The sequence below is a fragment of the Dreissena polymorpha genome, chromosome 7 (assembly GCF_020536995.1).
Source record: "Dreissena polymorpha isolate Duluth1 chromosome 7, UMN_Dpol_1.0, whole genome shotgun sequence".
NCBI classification, from domain to species: Eukaryota; Metazoa; Mollusca; class Bivalvia; order Myida; family Dreissenidae; genus Dreissena; species Dreissena polymorpha.
In genome coordinates this window covers 38,955,891-38,976,524 of record NC_068361.1, presented here as the reverse complement: position 1 = coordinate 38,976,524, position 20,634 = coordinate 38,955,891, and the positions used below count along the sequence as shown (strand labels likewise).

The following is a 20,634-nucleotide window of genomic DNA, read 5'->3' as shown; positions in this document are numbered from 1 at the left end:
AATCGTAACCACATGGTTTTCTCAAAATGAAACGAACCCTGAGAGATTTTTTCAGTGTGACAGCGCCTTCAAAACGTCAGAAAGGTTTGTATTGATGAAAATCTCGATGCAAAGGCATGAAGGAAATTATTCAAACAATACTTTTAGTTGAATAAAGTTTGCAATGCTGTGTTAGCCAAATACACGTGTTCAAACCCGACCCCTTGATGAGAAATAAATGGCTTTGGCATAACCAGTAGCTTAGTTATTGACTTGTTTCAAAATTCATCGCACACTATGCACAGTATAATTATTTGGCACTCCCCTCACAAATTTTTTAAAAAATTAGAAAAATTCCATTTGTGATACACAAAAAAACAAGTAATTTTCATCTCTAAAATTTCTGTCCAAACCCCCCCAAAATGCACCATTTTGCGTCTAGATTTTCAAAATTTTTCGGGGGGGCATGCCCCCGGACCCCCCTAGCAGGAGTGCCTTGCTTGGCCGGTTCAAATTTTTATTTGGCCTGTTCAAATAAAAGGAAGGGAAAACCCTGCAATTAGTGACATAAATATTGGACATTGTCCAGGGATTAGGAACCATGATTAATCTTAACTATTGTGCAATTTTAACCTACCATGGAATGTTTTTCAACCATTAAGAATAATTGGTTTTATATCAACAATTACGAATAATTGGTTTTCTAATGCTTTCTTCTGCAAAGTTGCAATATTTTTTTTGCATGAATTTCAATAATTGACAGACACAAAACTTAACTTAAATTGTGAAATGTAAGGAAGATATTCAAAAACAAGTAGTGTTTTGTCAAAATAAAAAGTATGGACAAAAAGTGACTTATGATTTTATTCTTACTTTAGAGGGTGATGCAACACAATTAAGGGCTTCAAGAACTGTTGTGACCTTTCATTCAATCCACTGTGTGTTTTTAGTCCACCTGTCTTGTGTGCTTTCCACTGGTCAGTGGTTCAGTCCACAGGACCTCTGTGCTTTCCACTGGTCAGTGGTTCAGTCCACAGGACTTGTGTGCTTTCCTCCGGTCAGTGGTCCAGTCCACAGGGCTTGTGTGCTTTCCACTGGTCAGTTGTCCTGTGGTCCACAGGACTTGTGTGCATTCCATGGATCAGTGGTCCAGTCCACAGGACCTGTGAGCATTCCATGGATCAGTGGTTCAGTCCACAGGACTTGTGTGCATTCAATGGAATAGAATTTGTTCAGTCCACATGCCTTTTATGCATTCCATGGATCAGATGTTCAGTCCACATGTCTTGTGTGCATTCCATGAAGCATAGGTTCAGTCCACAGGGCTTGTGTGCATTCTATGGATCAGAGGTTCAGTCCACAGGACTTGATTTCATTCCATGGATCAGTGGTTCAGTCCACTGGGCTTGTGTGCATTCTATGGATCAGAGGTTCAGTCCACAGGACTTGTGTGCATTCTATGGATCAGAGGTTCAGTCCACAGGGCTTGTGTGCATTCCATGGATCAGTGGTTCAGTCCACAGGACTTGTGTGCATTCTAAGGATCAGATGTTCAGTCCACAGGACTTGTGTGCATTCTAAGGGTCAGAGGTTCAGTCGAAAGGACTTGTATGCATTCTAAGGATCAGATGTTCAGTCCACAGGTCTTGTGTGCATTCCATGGATCAGTGGTTCAGTCCACAGGACTTGTATGTATTCCATGGGTCAGAGGTTCAGTCCACAGGACTTGTATGTACTCCATGGATCAGAGGTTGAGTCCCCAGGTCATATGTTTGTATATGCATGTATGTTCTTGTGTGCAGGTGGAAAGTGTCATCCCTGATTAGCCTGAGTGGACTGCTAAGGCTAATATGGGAGCCCTGAGTGGACTGCTAAGGCTAATATGGGAGCACATTCCTGAGTGGACTGCTAAGGCTAATATGGGAGCCCTGAGTGGACTGCTAAGGCTAATATGGGAGCCCTGAGTGGACTGCTAAGGCTAATATGGGAGCCCTGAGTGGACTGCCAAGGCTAATATGGGAGCCCTGAGTGGACTGCTAAGGCTAATATGGGAGCACACTTTGCATAAAGCCCTGTTTTTCCAAAGTGATGCTCATATTGAATACTATTTTCAGAGGACAAGTACAGTGAAGACCAAGATGAACTCAAGGAAATCAGGAAGAAGTCGTCTACAAGAAAACAAGAGCATAAAGCCGCCAACACAAGAGTAAAACCACAGTCGCTGCAACTACAAGAGAAGAAATATGGTAACCATGACAATCTTGACCAAGGTCATAGCCTTAGAAACAAAGTGACAGGCAACAGACATGTGGAGTTTTCAGACCATGTCCATTTGCGAAGCAATCATAACACAGTGAACAATGGCTATCACTTGGACAGTAGCGAGGAACAATCCACTTTGACAAATTCACGGGACATAAGGGAAACAGAGATTAATTTTCTTAATAACAATTTGACACGAAATTTACATGCACTCTCCAGTGATGATCGAGGATTGACCCATGTGAGTGTGACCGTACCTGGGGCGACCAATCAGAAAACTGCATTCAGTAGCAGATCAGGATCAAATAGGAAATCTGGTGCAGACCCAAAGTCACAATTTCTCGATCTTGTTTCGGAATCGCCAGAGATGGATGGGCGGATATCAGATGCATCACATTCGGATAGCGAATCTGGACGCTCGCGGAAATTCAAAGGGATTAAAAATCTAGACCCAGGTGAGTGAAGAATTGTTGTTTAAGTGGAAAATGAATTTTATTATACAACGGAAAGTTGTGGACCTTGTTATTCCCCAACAGGGATGGGGTATATTGAAGTAACTCTGTTTTAGCTCACCTGAGCCAGGGCTTTTTCTTCAGCTACGGCCTCATAAAGGCCCCTTTCCCCAAGAAAAAGGCCCCTTTTCCTTAAGAATATTTTTATGCCCCCCTTCGAAGAAGAGGGGGTATATTGCTTTGCTCATGTCGGTCTGTCGGTCCGTCCACCAGGTGGTTGTCAGACGATAACTCAAGAACGCTTGGGCCTAGGATCATGAAACTTGATAGGTAGATTGATCATGACTCGCAGATGACCCCTATTGATTTTCAGGTCACTAGGTCAAAGGTCAAGGTCACAGTGACCCGAAATAGTAAAATGGTTTCCAGATGATAACTCAAGAACGCTTAGGCCTAGGATCATGAAACTTGATAGGTATATTGATCAGGACTTGCAGAGGACCCCTATTGATTGTGAGGTCACTAGGTCAAAGGTCAAGGTCACAGTGACCCGAAATAGTAAAATGGTTTCCGGATGATAACTCAAGAACGCTTAAGCCTAGGATCATGAAACTTGATAGGTAGATTGATCATGACTCGCAGATGACCCCTATTGATTTTCAGGTCACTAGATCAAAGGTCAAGGTCACGATGACCCGAAATAGTAAAATGGTTTCCGGATGATAACTGAAGAACGCTTATTCCTAGGATCATGAAACTTGATAGGTAGAATGATCATGACTCGCAGATGACCCCTATTGATTTTCAGGTCACTAGGTCAAAGGTCAAGGTCACGGTGACCCGAAATAGTAAAATGGTGTCCGGATGATAACTCAATAATGCTTATGGCTAGGATCATGAAACTTCATTGGTACATTGATCATGACTGGCAGATGACCCCTATTGATTTTCAGGTCACTAGGTCAAAGGTCAAGGTCACAGTGACAAAAAACATATATACACGATGGCTCTCACTACAAAGGAGAGCCCATATGGGGGGCATGCATGTTTTACAAACAGCCCTTGTTTTTAAATGCTGCACTTTGACCCAAATTTCAAGCCTACTTAAGGATTTTTTTTCCACTTTCTCATTTTTGTCAGTTATATTTCTCCCAAAATCGAAGGCCATGCCCTTTCCCCAAATTAAGAAAAAAGCCTTGCCTGAGCACAAGCTCATGGTGAGCTTTTGTGATGGCCTTTTGTCAGTCATGCTTTGTCCGTTGTCAACATTTACCTTGTTAACACTTTAGAGGCCACATATATTTTCCAATATTCATGCAACAATGTAAAATTGCTGATTTTGCTTATGTGAAAAGGAAGAAATTTTGAAGTTATTAATTATATTGATCAGTGCACAAAGTTTATACTTTTGTTTTTTGGGTATTGTTTTGTTGAGTTACTTGACACCATTGTGACCTACACTGGAGTACTCCTTATGTACATGTACTCAACCATTAAATCTAATGAACCATTTCCATTTACGTTGTAATTGAATTTTAACATTTTCAGTTCGTGGTTAACAGTACAACTTACTATGATTATAAACATATTGATTTAGATTATTTTACTGCTGAACATTTTCTGTAAATGGATACTTTGTAAGGTATAATAATTGAACATTGATATGGGCTATTGTTTTTGTTTGAATAACATGGACAATTAAACCTTATCTCTTAAAGGAGAAGACAGAAGGCAGAATTTGATCAGCCTATCTCTTCAATACAAGGAGGGCTCAATGTTAAAAACTATACACTATCAAGTGTTGATGCATGTTAACCTTTTGCATGCTGGGAAATTTGTCATCTGCTAAAATGTCGTCTGATGAATTTCTTAAATGAGCATTTACTTCGATTTTTATGTCCCCCACTATAGTAGTGGGGGACATATCATGTTTTTGCCCTGTCTGTTGGTTGGTCTGTTTGCGCCAACTTTAACATTTTGCAATAACTTTTGCTATATTGAATATAGCAACTTGATATTTGGCATGCATGTGTATCTCATGGAGCTGCACATTTTGAGTGGTGAAAGGTCAAGGTCAAGGTCATCCTTCAAAGTCAGAGGTCAAATATATGTGGCCAAAATCGCTCATTTTATGAATACTTTTGCAATATTGAAGATAGCAACTTGATATTTTGCATGCATGTGTATCTCATAGAGCCGCCACCCCCCCCCCCAAAAAATTTTTTTTTTCCTTTTTTTATTTTTGAAAGATCGTCTAATAAATGACCACACCCCACATTAAACCCCCCCCCCCCCCTCTCAACCCCTACCCCCCCCCCCCCCTCAAAAAATATTTTTTTCCCTTTTTTTGTTTTTTGAAAGATCGTCTAATAAATTATTGAATATGAACAATTTCCCCATGATGGCTTACGTTATACTGTCAAGCACTCAAATAGTCGAGCCCGTTGTCCTCTGACAGCTCTTGTTTTATGCCTCGGAAGGATGGCATATAGCAGTCGCACTGTCCGTCAGTCTATCTGTCCGTCGCACTTTTACGTTTAGGTTTCGAAAAATGCTCATAATTTTTATGTTGATGCAGATGTAACCTTCATATTTGGTATGCATGTGTATATGGACAAAGCCTTTCCATACGCGCACAAATTTTGACCCCTTTGACCTTGAACTTGAACTTAGGGTCCGCGTTTAGGTTTTCGAAATCTGCGTATAGGTTTCGAAAAAGCGTTTTTTGGGGGGCATATGTCTTCCGATGGAGACAGCTCTTGTTCCATTTGGAATGGGTCCTCATACAGGCCCTTATTTTGAACAAAAAAAATACACCTGATGTGAGCTCATCTAAGTAACATTTTAGAGTTGACTAAGAAATCGTCTCATGAGTCGAAGTTGGTCGACTCGTACATGTTCAAAGCTTTTGTGGTTACACTATTTTGGCGATAAAAATCATATATAGTTCTGAGAATGCTTGATTCCTTCATTAGAAATTTTGGATGAAGTTGGAACATGATGAACACATTTAATAAATTCATGTTGTTATTGATACTTTTGTTTATGTGATTTTTCTTGCAAAAAGCATATCCACTGATTAATGATCCAGTTAAGAAAAGAGTCTGGTAAAAAAGTTATATTTGGTAAATCATTCTGCATTTTTCATTTGAGGTTAAGAGCAAGTGTTATTTATTGTAGCTGAGACTGGAATGAAAACAAAAGTCAGGGCCATTGGAACTTGCTACACTAAATTGGGAGATTAGGTCCGGGGGCCCTTAGAGGGGGGGGGGGGGGGATTTCGTGTTGTTTTGGGTGAAAATGGGAATTTTAGAAGATCTGTTCACCAACAATTCAACACTTAAAATTGCTATGTTTTAATGTAATTTACATAAACATACATTTGATCGAAGGTTAATAGCAAGCTACCAGCTGGCAAAAAAGGCACAAAAGTAAAATAAAATAAAACTAATAATAATAAAAATAAATTTGGAGGGGGGGATTATTTGCTGAAATAGGGGAAAAAAGTAAACTATTTTACGGGGGAAATGTGGCAGAATTTCGTCCCCAAAAACGGCCAAACGAGGGCCCTGTAAGTTGACAGCCCATCAGTCTGTTCATTATGTTACAATTATGGCAAGCTTGTATTCAAATGAAAGCTGTAGGCAAATCAGTAATAAGCCGAAATCTGTGAACAATGTGCACTTATTGCTGCTTATCACCAGTATAATTCTGCTCTTAAGATTCCTTGATTGGGTGGCCCCCTATGCATGGATGACACCGCTGAAAAAATGGGGGGTCGTTGGTAATTGTTAAACAAGCACTTGACGAAAAGGCACAAGAATGCGCAAGTTCATTAAAGTCTGCCTGATTACGTTATCGGACACTTACCAAAAAGAAAAAATACAAAAAACTGTGGGCCAAAGTTTTTCCATTCATTTTTCATGACCATGTTTAATTTAGTATCATTTGTAAATATTGTTTAAGATAAGTTGTGTTGATTTAGCTTTCTTGGCTGGGCAGGCTGAAAGTAAGGCTTCACTGTTTAAATACAACTTCTTAAGTATTAGGAGAATTTATCTGTTGTGGAGAACTGTTTTGTATTAGACTGTCAAATTATGGTCGTTTACTTCTTGCTAGTTGGCCAGAAATCAGGCCTTTTGCTAGCAATAATTGAAATGCCTTTTCAGTCAAAGAGATATTGTTCAATTTGTCTTTATATAATATGTATTTAGCACTTTCACTGTAGAAGAACACAAATTTATCTTAAAGGTTTCCTTAAATTTGCACAAATAACATTATCTGATTTTACTTTTTATGTCCCCAACCCACTATAGTAGGGGACATATTGTTTTTGCCCTGTCTGTTGGTCTGTACGTTGGTCTGTTTGTCTTTTTGCTCCAACTTTAACATTTGCAAAAACTTTTTCAATATTCAAGATAGCAACTTGATATTTGGCATGCATGTGTATCTCATGAAGCTGCACATTTTGAGTGGTGAAAGGTCAAGTTCAAGGTCATCCTTCAAGGTCAGAGGTCAAATATATGTGGCCAAAATCGCTCATTTTATGAATACTTTTGCAATATTGAAGATAGCAACTTGATATTTGGCATGCATGTGTATCTCATGGAGCTGCACATTTTGAGTGGTGAAAGGTCAAGGTCATCCTTCAAGGTCAGAGGTCAAATATATGTGGCCAAAATCGCTCATTTTATGAATACTTTGGCAATATTGAAGATATTAACTTGATATTTGGCATGCATGTGTATCTCATGGAGCCGCACATTTTGAGTGGTGAAAGGTCAAGGTCAGAGGTCAAGTATATGTGGCCAAAATTGGTCATTTTATGAATGCTTTGGCAATATTGAAGATACCAACTTGATATTTGGCATGCATGTGTATCTCATGGAGCCACACATTTTGAGTGGTGAAAAAAAAAAAAATCAAAGCGGCAAAGAGGGGGACATAGTGTTTCTGACAAACACATTTTTATGCCCCCAGAACATAGGTTCTGGGGGCATATTAAAATGGCACCGTCTGTCCGTCAGTCAGTCAGTCAGTTAGTCTGTCAGGATTATTTTTCGCTCAATAAGTCAAGCAATTGTCATCTGATCTTCACAAAACTTCGATAATCGGCCAAATTGACCCAGACACTCTTGAGTAACGGCCCTTGAATCATCGTAAAATTTGTTTTTTTCTTGTTTCCGCTCAATAACTCAAGCAAATTTCATAGGATCTTCACCAAACTTCATGAAAATGTGTAAGGCATTAATATCTAGGTCAAGTTTGATATTCGGCCAAATTGACTCAGACACTTTTGAGTTACGGCCCTTGAATCATCGAAAAATGGCGTTTTTTCTCGTTTCCGCTCAATAACTCAAGCATATGTCATAAGATCTTCGCCACACTTCATGAAAATGTGTTAGTTCATGAGATTTAGGTCAAGTTTGATAATCAGCCAAATTGACCAAGACACTCCTGAGTAACGGCCCTTGAATCAGCGAAAAATTGAGTTTTTTTCTTGTTTCCGCTCAATAACTCGAGCAATTGTCATCGGATCTTCATCAAACTTCATGAAAATGTGTAAGACAATAAAATCTAGGTTAAGTTTAATAATCAGCCAAATTTACGGAGGCACTTCTGTGTTACGGCCCTTGAATCATAAAAAAATTGCATTTCCGCTCGAAAAATGCTCAAAACTTCTATGTTGCTTCATTTGTAACCTTCATATTTGGTGTGCATGTTTATATGGACATGGTCTTTCCATGCGCACACATATTTTGACCCCTTTGACCTTGAGTTTAGGGTCCGCGTTAAGGTTTCGAAATCTGCATATAGCTTTTGAACAAGCGTTTTTCGGGGGCATATGTCTTCCGATGGAGACTGCTCTTGTTCTTGTTTATTTCTAGCTCATCTGATCACATCTATATATAGTGCTCATGGTGAGCTGTTAGGATACCATGTTTTCCTTTGACGCTGCACAAGTGCATGCTGGCATTGACTTTTTATTTGAATGACCAGTCTACTCCTTAAAGCGGCCGTCCAACAGGTTGTGGCATGTATTGAAGCTTGTCATTAAATGCTTTAAATGCTTTATATTGATAAATTTAAACATTTGAACTAAAAATCTCTTGTAAAAAAAACAACAAGAATACAAGAAAAAAGAAAAAAAGGAAACCTCAATAGGGCTCGAACCACTGACCCTGGATTCCTGGAGTAAAAAGCCTCCCGCCTAGACCACTCCACCATCAACGCTCATGTTTTAAGCGGATGTATTTTATAGCTATATAAGCAATCCTTGTAGTTTCCCAAAATATTGTTTCGCGTCGATACGACGCTTTATCTGTTGGACGGCCCCTTTAACCCTTTCAGTGCGGGAACCGAATTTTGAAGGCCTTTGCAAACAGTTTGGATCCTGATGAGACGCCACAGAACGTGGCGTCTCATCAGGATCCAAACTGTTTGCTATTCTGATAGTATTCTTTGAAAAAAATCGAAGAAAATGCTAATTTTAGAAATTCTGCAGACGACATTTTAGCAGACATCAAATTTCCCAGCATGCAAAGGGTTAACCCTTGGGTAGATTTGAATGATTCTTTACAGGAGGAATTATCCTCTTGTAAAGTAGTTCAAATTGTTCTTTCCCATTGCATATTTAACCCTTTGCATGCTGGGAAATTTGTCGTCTGCTTAAATGTCGTCTGCTGAATTTCTCAAATTAGCATTTTCTTCTATGTTTTTCAAAGAATACTATCAGAATAGCAAACAGTTTGGATCCTGATGAGACGCCACGTACTGTGGCGTCTCATCTGGATCCAAACTGTTTGCACAGGCCTTTAAAATTCGGTTCCCACACTGAAAGGGTTATTTTACTAGAGATTAACATAGATTTTAAAAATCTCTAAAACCATAATGGTCATATAAATAATAAAATAGTATATTTGGTCTAACATTATCTAGTGGTCCTCTACTTATTTGTTCAAGTCATGCCCCTGAGGTAAAAAGTAACCAAGCTCCAGGGGCACCTTATTTATTTTGAGTTATATAGCATAATGACTAAACCCTTTCCCCCTTAGAAGCAAAGTGAAAATGGCTATGTGCAGTAACTCGCAGTCTGTTCAGGTTTTATGCTGTTTGCTGCTCATCAGTATCTAAGGTTTGGAGATGAAGCCTTAAACACTTGAATCCAGTAAGAAAGGTTTAAATAAAATATAACTTTCTAAGGGACTACAAATGCGTGAAAATTTGTATCTAAGTGGTAAAGGGTTAAAGATCGTTCACATGTTTGTGAGAGATATGAATTGTTTTCTTTCATGGAATATCCCACACAGCCAGAATTTTAAGCTTTTGATCTAAGGAGCATATATGGTAACAGTATGTTGTCTTTAATAATGATTAAAGTGTTTACATTAATAAATGATTGGGCACCCATTCTTGTTAATTTAATTATACTGGTCTAGTGTAGTCCTCGGTGTAGATAAAATGACAGGATTTCTTGATAAATGACTGCCTGAAATGTGCTTATCAGTGCATGGAATCATTTCCAAATTCTTGGATCAAGTCATAGGGACTGACATATTTGTTGAAGAGTTAATGGTGTAAGGATTGAGCCCAATCTTTTGTGTGAGATACCTCACGGATACAGAGTGTTCTTACTGCAAGATTATTAGGTATTGATTCCACATTATTTTCACCTAGTTCCATTAAGCCTTTGCATGCTGGGAAATTTGTCGTCTGTTAAAATGTCGTCTGCAGAATTTCTAAAATTAGCATTTTCTTCTATTTTTATTCAAAGAATACTATCATAATAGCAAACAGTTTGGATCCTGATGAGACGCCACGTTCTGTGGCGTCTCATCTGGATCCAAACTGTTTGCAAAGGCCTTTAAAATTCGGTTCCCGCAAGGAAAGGGTTAAGCCTTACATGGACGGTATCCATTATAGAGCCAAAATATGTCTTGGCACGGTCAAAGTGGGGTAGTGTGATTGCTGCATTTATTATCATGAATTTGGAGCAAGTGACCATCTTGGATTGTTCATTATGTTTACATGTACCTGCGTAAATGATCACGGTCAGTTCATATGTTTCAAACATGATTGAATCATTATCGTTCATATTTGAAACATCTGGACAAATGATTAAAGGGGCCTTTTCACAGATTTTGGCATTTTTTAACTTATTCATTAAATGCTTTATATTGATAAATGTAAACATTGGATCGTAAAAGCTCCAGTAAAAAATCAAGAATAAAATTAAAAAAAGGAAAAGAACATTGCCCGGAGCAGGTTTCGAACCAGTGACCCCTGGAGTCCTGCCAGAGTCCTGAAGTAAAAACGCTTTAGCCTACTGAGCTATTCCGCCGAGTACACATACTTGACGTATTTTATACCTTATATAAGCAATCTTCGTAGTTTCACAAAATTTAACGACAAAAACAGAACTCTCCAAATTATTCAATCGTTTCGCGTTGCAACGCTTTATAATTTTTAGGTTTAAAAATCGTCAAAAGATGCATATAATGGCTATATTAGACCATGGTAAATGTTCAGTATTACTGTTTCCTCACAAATATCATAACTAAAACGAAAATGTGCGAATCTGAAACAACTTTTTTCAATTTTGTCAATTTACCAAAGCGTGAAAAGATCCCTTTAAAGTGCTGGTCTGTGCCATGTAATTTTGCTGCTACTGCAGAGGTCTATGATGGTCAAACAACTCCATTTTATCGATGTCATCCATGAAATGGCAATCTTCATTTCCGCAGGGTAGTGGTTGTAATTATTGTACATAAGCTGGCCTCAGAATAACCGGATTAACCCCAGTAGATTAACATCAATCTGTTAATGCTTGGCATATAGTCTGTAAACTTAATTCACCCCCTTATCAATGGAGAGTGTAAATAAGTTAACTGAGTGTCCTGCTGTTGCAAAAAGGCCGTTGAAAATGGCAACAAACAATATCCCTTTCAGTGCGGGAACCGAATTTTAAATGCCTTTGCAAACAGTTTGGATCCAGATGAGATGCCACAAAACGTGGCGTCTCATCAGGTTCCAAACTGTTTGCTATTCTGATAGTATTCTTTGAAAAACATAGAAGAAAATGCTTATTCTGCAGACGGCATTTTAGCAGACGACAAATTTCCCAGCATGCAAAGGGATATAATCCAAATAAACAAGTAGCACCAGAAGTGAATGCATTCACATTTCTGAAAATGAAATTTATTGTCAATAAAATTGAAAAACAAAAAGCACTGTTAAAAAACCAGTGTTATTCATTGGTTACACATTTTCATGGACTTTCATGCAATCAGGAAAACAAAGCCATATCATGATATAAAGTAAGCTTTTGATAACTATGAATGAATATATTTTAGGCAAAGTGTCAATTTTACAAACTTGATCTGTCATGTTATGAATCAATTAGGTTAAACTGTAGATTGTAGTCAGTGCTTTTTCTAAACATGTTGGGAATATAATCTATTACCTTTAAATTAGTAATTTTATTTTCAAATTTATATACATTTGGAGAAATAAAAAAAATGTTTAATAAGTATTTATATAAAATGTACATAACACAGAACATCCAAATAATAAATATATAAGTAAAATGGATAATTCATCTTTAAAACTTTATATTTCTACGATTCAAAATCTCTTTTCCAAACATGTGAAAGTCAAACTAGTTGGAATTTTGGGACTATGACCAAATAAATGTTATAAAATAAAACATAATAAGCCATGGCCATTTTAAAATTGAATCAAATTATGGAAACAGTTGGCATTTGTATCATAATATCTAAATGTAAATATTGGCAATTGAAAAGAGCCAATAGAACTCTGTTAACTTTCTGTATTTGATCTGTCAACACAATGTTCTGTGATGAAGAGGATTAAAATAACTGTGGTCGGCTTGTTAGACTGGTTATGTATCAAAGACCAGTGTTGGCTTGTAGAAACATAAAGATAAGGCTGAACGAATTTGGGCAGCCTATGTAAGCATATAGATATGGGAATGTTGACTTGGTTTTAATATATCAATGATGTATCGATAAAAGCTGAGGCCTCGAAATTAATAGTTTGTTCCTGGGTTCGCTTTAAAAAAGTATGCATGATACGATAGGAGAAAGTGATACAATTATATGTATTTGACTTGCAACTTAGCATCTGGTGACATTAGCTTGTATCAAGCATTAGTTTGACTGGTACATTAAAATCAAATGACTTGTTAATCACCATGAAACACAAAGTTTGCACAAATAATTTTAAATGCTGATTTCAGTTCAAACTTTTCAATACAAAAGTAAGTTATGGTGTGAAATAAATGGTTAGTTTGGACAAAAGAAACATATGTCCTTGTTAGGCCTTAATTTTGTATTTAGCGGAGCCGAGTGTGGCTGGTCAGGGAGTTTTAGTGTAACGTTAATAGTTGTGAACATCACATGGACTAAAAATGGCATAGAAATTTTTGTATTATCGAAACTGCTGATTTTGCAGATTTTAAAGAGAAATGTAATTGGAAAAGATTAAAATGCAGTGTTTCAAATTGTATCTAAGCTGTCCATAAGATATGATCATGCATTGATCTGTTGGTTTTATTAATTTCAAGCGATTATAATGGTGCTGAGTTTTGTTTCGATGTTTTATGGAGTTAATAATTCAGTATGAAGTAATACCATTTTCAGTAGTGTTAATAATTCAGTATGAAGTAATACCATATTCAGTAGTGTTAATAATTCAGTATGAAGTAATACCATATTCAGTAGTGTTAATAATTCAGTATGAAGTAATACCATATTCAGTAGTGTTACATGAAACTTTCTAAATTTGATATAGAGGAATTAGCCTACTTTGTGAGTGTGTTGTTTTAGAGATTAAAGGATTTTTGTTAGAAATGCAGTTATGAAAGCAGTAATGGCTCTTCTTCTCCCAGATGGTAAGAGTTGAATGCAGTTAACTCTTTCAGTGCTGGAACCGAATTTTGAAGGCCTTTGCAAACAGTTTGGATCCAGATGAGACGCCACAGAACGTGGCGTCTCATCTGGATCCAAACTATTTGCTATACTTATCGTATTCTTTGAAAAAAATCAAAGAAAATGCTTATTTTAGAGATTCAGATTCAGCAGACGACGTTTTAGCAGACGTCAAATTTCCCAGCATGCAAAGGGTTAATAAAGAAACTTTCATTTTAGCCATGCTCTGGGAATACTATGTTTTTTCCCATTTTGAGAATATGGCAGGTCTCTTTGGATTGGGAAAATCATGTCATTTAAATAAAATTGGGAAATTAATGTTGTTGTTTTTATGCTTGCAAATACTTAAACATTAATAATAAAAGTGATTTCAATATTATATTTTATAAGGTTTAACTTATAGAGGTAGATTTTGAGATGAATGACATGTTTAGACTTATAATGTTTTTTTTAGCTCATCTATTTTTTGAAAAAAAAAAGAGCTATTGTCATCACCTTGGCGTTGGCGTCGGTGTTGGCATCCGGTTAAGTTTTGCGTTTAGGTCCACTTTTCTCAGAAAGTATCAATGCTATTGCATTCAAACTTGGTACACTTACTAACTATCATAAGCGGACTGGGCAGGCAAAGTAAGATAACTCTGACGTGCAATTTGACAGAATTATGTGCCCTTTTTATACTTAGAAAATTGAAAATTTTGGTTAAGTTTTGCGTTTAGGTTCACTTTTCTCAGAAAGTATCAATGCTATTGCATTCAAACTTGGTACACTTACTTACTATCATGAGGGGACTGGGCAGGCAAAGTTAGATAACTCTGGCGTGCATTTTGACAGAATTATGTGCCCTTTTTATACTTAGAAAATTGAAAATTTTGGTTAAGTTTTGTGTTTTGGTCCATTTTATTCCGTAAGTATCAAAGCTATTGCTTTCATACTTGCAACACTTACTAACTATCATAAGTGGACTGTGCAGGCAAAGTAATGTAACTCTGACTGGCATTTTGACAGAATAATGTGCCCTTTTTATACTTAGAAAATTGAAAATTTTGGTTAAGTTGTGTGTTTAGGTCCATTTTATTCCGTAAGTATCAAAGCTATTGCTTTCATACTTGCAACACTTATTAACTATCATAAGGGGACTGTGCAGGCAAAGTAATGTAACTCTGACTGGCATTTTGACAGAATTATGGGTCCTTATTATACTTAGAAAATTGAAAATTTGGTTAAGTTTTGTGTTTAGGTCCACTTTATTCCTACAGTATCAAAGCTATTGCTTTCATACTTGCAACACTTATTAACTATCATAAGGGGACTGTGCAGGCAAAGTTATGTAACTCTGATTGGCATTTGGACTGAATTATGGAACACTCACAAACTATCATAAGGGTACAGTAAAAGGACAAATTGCATAACTCTGGTTGTCATATTTACGTAATTATGGCCCTTTTTTGACTTAGTAACTTTGAATATATGGTTAAATTTTGTGTTTCAATCCACTTTACTTCTTAACTTTCAAGGCTATTGCTTTCAAACTTCAAATACTTTCATGCTATCATTAGGTTACTGTACCTGGCAAGTTGAATTTTACCTTCACCTTTGAATGACCTTGACTCAAGGTCAAATTATTAAATTGTGCTAAAATTGCCATAACTTCTTTATTTATTATTAGATTTGATTGATACTTTGACAAAACTACTCTTACCTGACATACCACAATAGACTCCCCCCAAACCATCCCCCGTGCCCTCCCCCCGAATCCCTCCCCCCTATTTTTTTATTTTTTTTTTAAGATCATCTCACAAATGACCACCACACCCTCACACTATACCCCACCCCCCCCCGCCAATTTTTTTTTTGAAACGGTTAAAAAACACAAATATTTATTTTTATTATTTTATGTTTGAAATACCGTCCAACCATCGCACCCAAGAATCCCCCCCATCCCTCCCCTCCCCCCACACGAACCCCCCCCTAATTTTTTTTTTTTTTTTAAGATCATCTCACAAATGACCACCACACCCTCACACTATACTAATGTAATAAATGTCCACACCCCCACACTATAAACCCCTCTTCACTCCACCCCTTCCTCCTTTGTGATTGAAAATGAGAGTCCCTTCACCTTTAAAAAGAAAATAGATGAGCGGTCTGCACCCGCAAGGCGGTGCTCTTGTTTAAACCTTAAATTGGGGATTTTTAGGTCTCATTTGGGAAAAGATATATCTTTTTTATGCCCCCGAATTGATCGATCGTGGGCTCATTGATTTTGTCCTGTCTGTCTGTCTGTCTGTCATTCTGTCCCAAAACTTTAACCTTGGTTAAAATTTGATGACATTTTAAATATTGAAGATAGCAACTTGATATTTGGCATTCATGTGTATCTTATGGAGCTGCACACTTTTTGAGTGGTGAAAAGTCAAGGTCAAGGTTATCCTTCAAGGTCAAATATCATTGTATTTTTCTTTCCTAAAACTTAACCTTCGTTAAAGTTTTGTCATAACGTTTTGAATATTGAAGATAGCAACTTGATATTTGGCATGCATGTGTATCTCACGGAGCTGCACATTTTGAGTGGTGAAAGGTCAAGGTCATCCTTCAAGGTCAAAGGTCAAATTTATGGGTTCAAAGCGGCGCAATAGGGGGCATTGTGTTTCTGACAAATACATCTCTTGGTATACTTGGAAAACTCACTATTGTAAGTGGACTGTACGGGGCAAGTTGCATAACTCTGGTTGGCTTTTTAACAGAATTATGGCCATTTTTGTCCTAGTAACTTTGAATATTTTGTTAAATTTTGTGTTTATATCAACTTTACTTCTAAAGTATCAAGGCTATTGCTTTCAAACTTCAAATACTTTCTTTCTATCATTAGGGTACTGTACCTGGCAAGTTGAATTTGACCTTGACCTTTGTATGACCTTTACTCTTAAAGTCAAATTAATAAAGTGTGCTTAAATTGCCATTACTTCTTTATTTATGATCACATTTGATTCATACTTTGACAAAACAACACATACCTGACATACCACAATGGAATCCACCCTAACCATCCCCCACGCCCCATCCCAGAATCCCCCCACCCCAATTTTTTTTTCTCTTTTTTTTTCTTATTTTTGAAAGATCATCTATTAAATGACCACACACCCACATTATACCCCCCTCTCCATGATGGCATATGTTATACTGTCAAGCATTGGAATAGTTGAGCGCGCTGTCCTCTGACAGCTCTTGTTTAATATTGAAGATAACAACTTGATATTTGGCATGCATGTGTATCTCATGGTACTGCACGTTTTGAGTGGTGAAAGGTCAAGGTCATCCTTCAAGGTCAAAGGTCAAATGTATGGCTTCAAAGCGGCGCAATAAGGGGCATTGTGTTTCTGACAAACACAATCTCTTGTTTCCATTGGGAATGGTTCCTCCTACCAGACCTAAGTTTGAACGAAAAAAACACAGTTAATGCATGAGTCTTAAGTTCTGTCCCAGATTAGAGCACGGGCTATTCTGCGAAGACACTTTGTGCTAACACTGGATTTTCATTTTAAAAAGGACTTCCTTTAAAAGAGTGTTGATCAAAATGGTTGAATGGGGAACACTGTTGACTTATGCTCCCCCTACGCCCAACATGAACTAGGTCAGAAAATGTGTAGACAATGTCGATGTCCGACAATTTTTATGTCATAGACTGTGGGACATGTGGGAAAAGTGTAAATTGATGAAAAGCTTCATTACACTTGTCCAGAACATTTGTCTACATGATACATGGGCCCCGTTCTAAACTGGGTCACATGGGTTAAAACAAATATAGGTCAAATTAGACAAGACTATTGCCAATCAATATTATGTCCCCTACCGGCTCCACCATTGTCAGATTTTTAAATTTATTTTTTGCCATAGCAACCAGAATTTTTGACGTAGGAAGAAAATGAAATGACGTGCATAATGTCCATATTGTATGTTTAAAGTTTCATAAAAAATATGAAGAACTTTTAAAGTTATCGCAGAATCCAGAAAAGTGTGACAGACTGACGGACACACAGAGCGCAAACCGTAAGTCCCCTCCGGTAAAACCGGTAGGGGACAATAAAGGTGAGCACCTTTGGTCCTTAACATAACTTAACTTGCATAACTTTCGAACCCTTATTAAAGATTTATTTTATACATAGAATTGTAACAGTGTGTTTCTACTTGCAGATGGCCTACTGAAGATTAAGGAGACCATTCGGAAACAGCAGAGCAAGTCTGCGGCCGCTAACAGAGGTGAGATGGCATCATGGGATAGAGGAACTGAGTAACAATCAGGGCCTTACATCATTGTTACACTATAGGAGCAGGGCTATAGATAACAAGCGCATGTGCGCTATTACGCAATTAAAATAACCAAAAACATAATTAAATTCAAAATCAAGCATACAAAAAAGCAAATATAAATTTATCGTACGATTACAGTAAGTCGACCATGACCTAATTTCGACCACTTTGTTTACATTAAGAACGCGGCCATTTGGATGACGTCACACGCAAGCGCTCCGAGTAATTCGATAAAGTGACATAACTACGCTTATAAACAAAAACAAATAAAAACAAAACGAGGAAAAAACAGGTAAAATTGCATTTCAAAAAAAAAAATTTAACTATAATTACACAAATTTAACTATATCCCATACATTTTATTGGTCCTATTTATTAAATTCCCACAAAAATTGAAATGTAAAGCCGACGATCTTAACAACACTTTCATTGACAGCGCTTCATATCGGAAATAGTAGTAAATCGTAGTAAATTTAAGGCAAAGCTTTTTTTATTAAATTGGTTTTCAGACCTTTTCTTAATGGTGATTTTTTTTTACTTGTTTTATTTTAAGGCTTATCCAAAACGACTTTTGTAAAATGGGCACAGTGTGACAATAGAGCCTGCAACCACTGGGTACACCTGTCATTTTGTACAGAAATTAAAGTCATCAGAAGAGGTGCAACATTTATGTGCCCATGCTGTGCTAAAGAAGAGTGAAAATTGTTTTTAAGAAAAGTAAAGGAAACTTGTTCAATTGTATTTATAAAATATTGAAAACATATTTAATATATATTTACTGTTTTAGTTCTTGTTAAAATTGTTCAAAGAAGCGAAGTTTTAAGTTAAGTTGGCCTAATCCATTACCACTAGAGTGCTGTCCCTTTCCCAGATGTGACGTATCGACTTAATGTAAACAACGCGCGAAGTTAATGTTCTTGTAGTGTGTAAGGAACTATCGGCTTTGCGTAGTAAACATGCTGTAAATAATCATTTTGACATTGATTTAACGGGAATTAAATAAATCTCTGAAGGTAAATAGTATATTGCTGCATTTTGTTGCATAAATTCAGAAATTCTTTTACTTATTTCCTTAACCGGTCGACTTATGGTAATTGGAGGATAATAACGCAATTTCCGTAAAAATCCTTGCGTCACAAAACGCAATTCTTATAAACACCGGGCGTATTTTTAGACTGGTTATTTCCCATACAAAAAATTACCGAATAGTTTATATGCCGTCCTATGAAAAAAAGAAGGCAGTCTTTCCAGCGGTTATCAATCTTTGGGGTAAATAACTGTAATTATTCGTAGATTGGTCGGATTTCTACTTTCATTTTCTTAAAATATCAAAATGGCCACTCTTGGCCGTAGAAAGAGAATCCTCACACAAACAAGCACTTTAGACAGGTATTTACCCCAGAATATTGGGGAAAACGAAAGCTTCTGTGCTGCTTTGCTAAACGATCTGTTGCAAGATGTGATCATTTCTCCAGAGAATGTAGTTCGCCTGTTATTATTGGAGATTATGAACCAAGAATAAGACAGTTGCTACAAATGTTGATTTATTTTTCAGATGCACATACTAATATAGTACCTTAGTAGAATTTTATTATATTATATATGTCATTCCCTAAATTACCCAATTGAGTTAAAAAACCGGGGGTGTAAAACCCAAATTAAGCTCAAAAGTAGGGGGTAAAAATTTGCTAAAACTCTATTGAATTTACAAAAACCCTATTGTTGTCAAAACAGGGGGTGAAAACCCCAATTACCCCAAAAATTATCTTTAGCCCTGTAGGAGTCCCCTTGACTTGTGCAGCTAAAATTCAGGGGTACTGTCAATAAATGTTCGTTTTCCAACTAACACACACATGTCTAAAATTGCCTAAATGTTTAAAATTTAAAGCAGACATTTTTCTTCCAATCATATGCCTACTTAATTGCATGTATGGATTTGCTTCAGTTTGTATTTATTTTAATCATTATATTTCTGAAATTTGTGTAACAACTAAGAGTTACAATAAAGAAATTTAGTGTTTTAAATGGTAAAGTTTGTGAATAGAGGACATCGATGCAATAATTAATTTGTGCAAGTAATACACTGTAACTCCAATATGACGCGGTTGACGGGGTCCAAGCCACGCAATAGCGTTATAAACGGACAGCGTTATAAGTTTTGAGCTTATTTATTTATATTGTCATGCTGTGTTGTCATCCGCAAATACATGCATATAAATTGAATCAAACGATAACAGTATACATACCGCTTTTCTAATGTGCACATTTGTCCAATAATCCAATATAATTACAACATCACTTACGAAAAAATAATGTTAAACATTTATGACAAGAAATATGTTTATAAATTTCGTAAACAAATTCATATGCCTACGCCATTTTTCAGAAAAATAGAACAGTGCATTATGGGACACAGCTTTCATTGAAAGAGCGAATTTAAATTTAGATTGAATGCAATACGATACATGTACAAAGTAATGTTTTATTGCGTCATAAGCAGCATGTAAAAACGTGCTTTCAGTTGACTTTCTGATAACGGGCAAAAATTTAAGTGAATCTCTGTTAACAATTACACTGCGTTAGCATGTAAATAAATTGTCAGGATTTTAAAATTTACTTTTCGTATACGTTCTGAAACATTATAAATACACAAAGATCTTTTTATTTATCAAGCATGTATAGCA

At 36.7% G+C, this 20,634-nt stretch overlaps 1 protein-coding gene across 2 annotated transcripts in view; it reads left to right on the top strand.

Moving 5' to 3' along the window:
• The window catches only part of LOC127840148 (centrosome-associated protein 350-like), a 130,529-nt gene that overhangs the window by 39,403 nt on the left and 70,492 nt on the right, over positions 1-20,634 (top strand). For both annotated transcript variants that reach the window (XM_052368627.1, XM_052368626.1), the window contains exons 6-7: positions 2,094-2,696; positions 17,834-17,899. In XM_052368627.1, the coding sequence (XP_052224587.1) occupies positions 2,094-2,696; positions 17,834-17,899 (669 nt within the window). The remainder of the gene's footprint in view (positions 1-2,093; positions 2,697-17,833; positions 17,900-20,634) is intronic.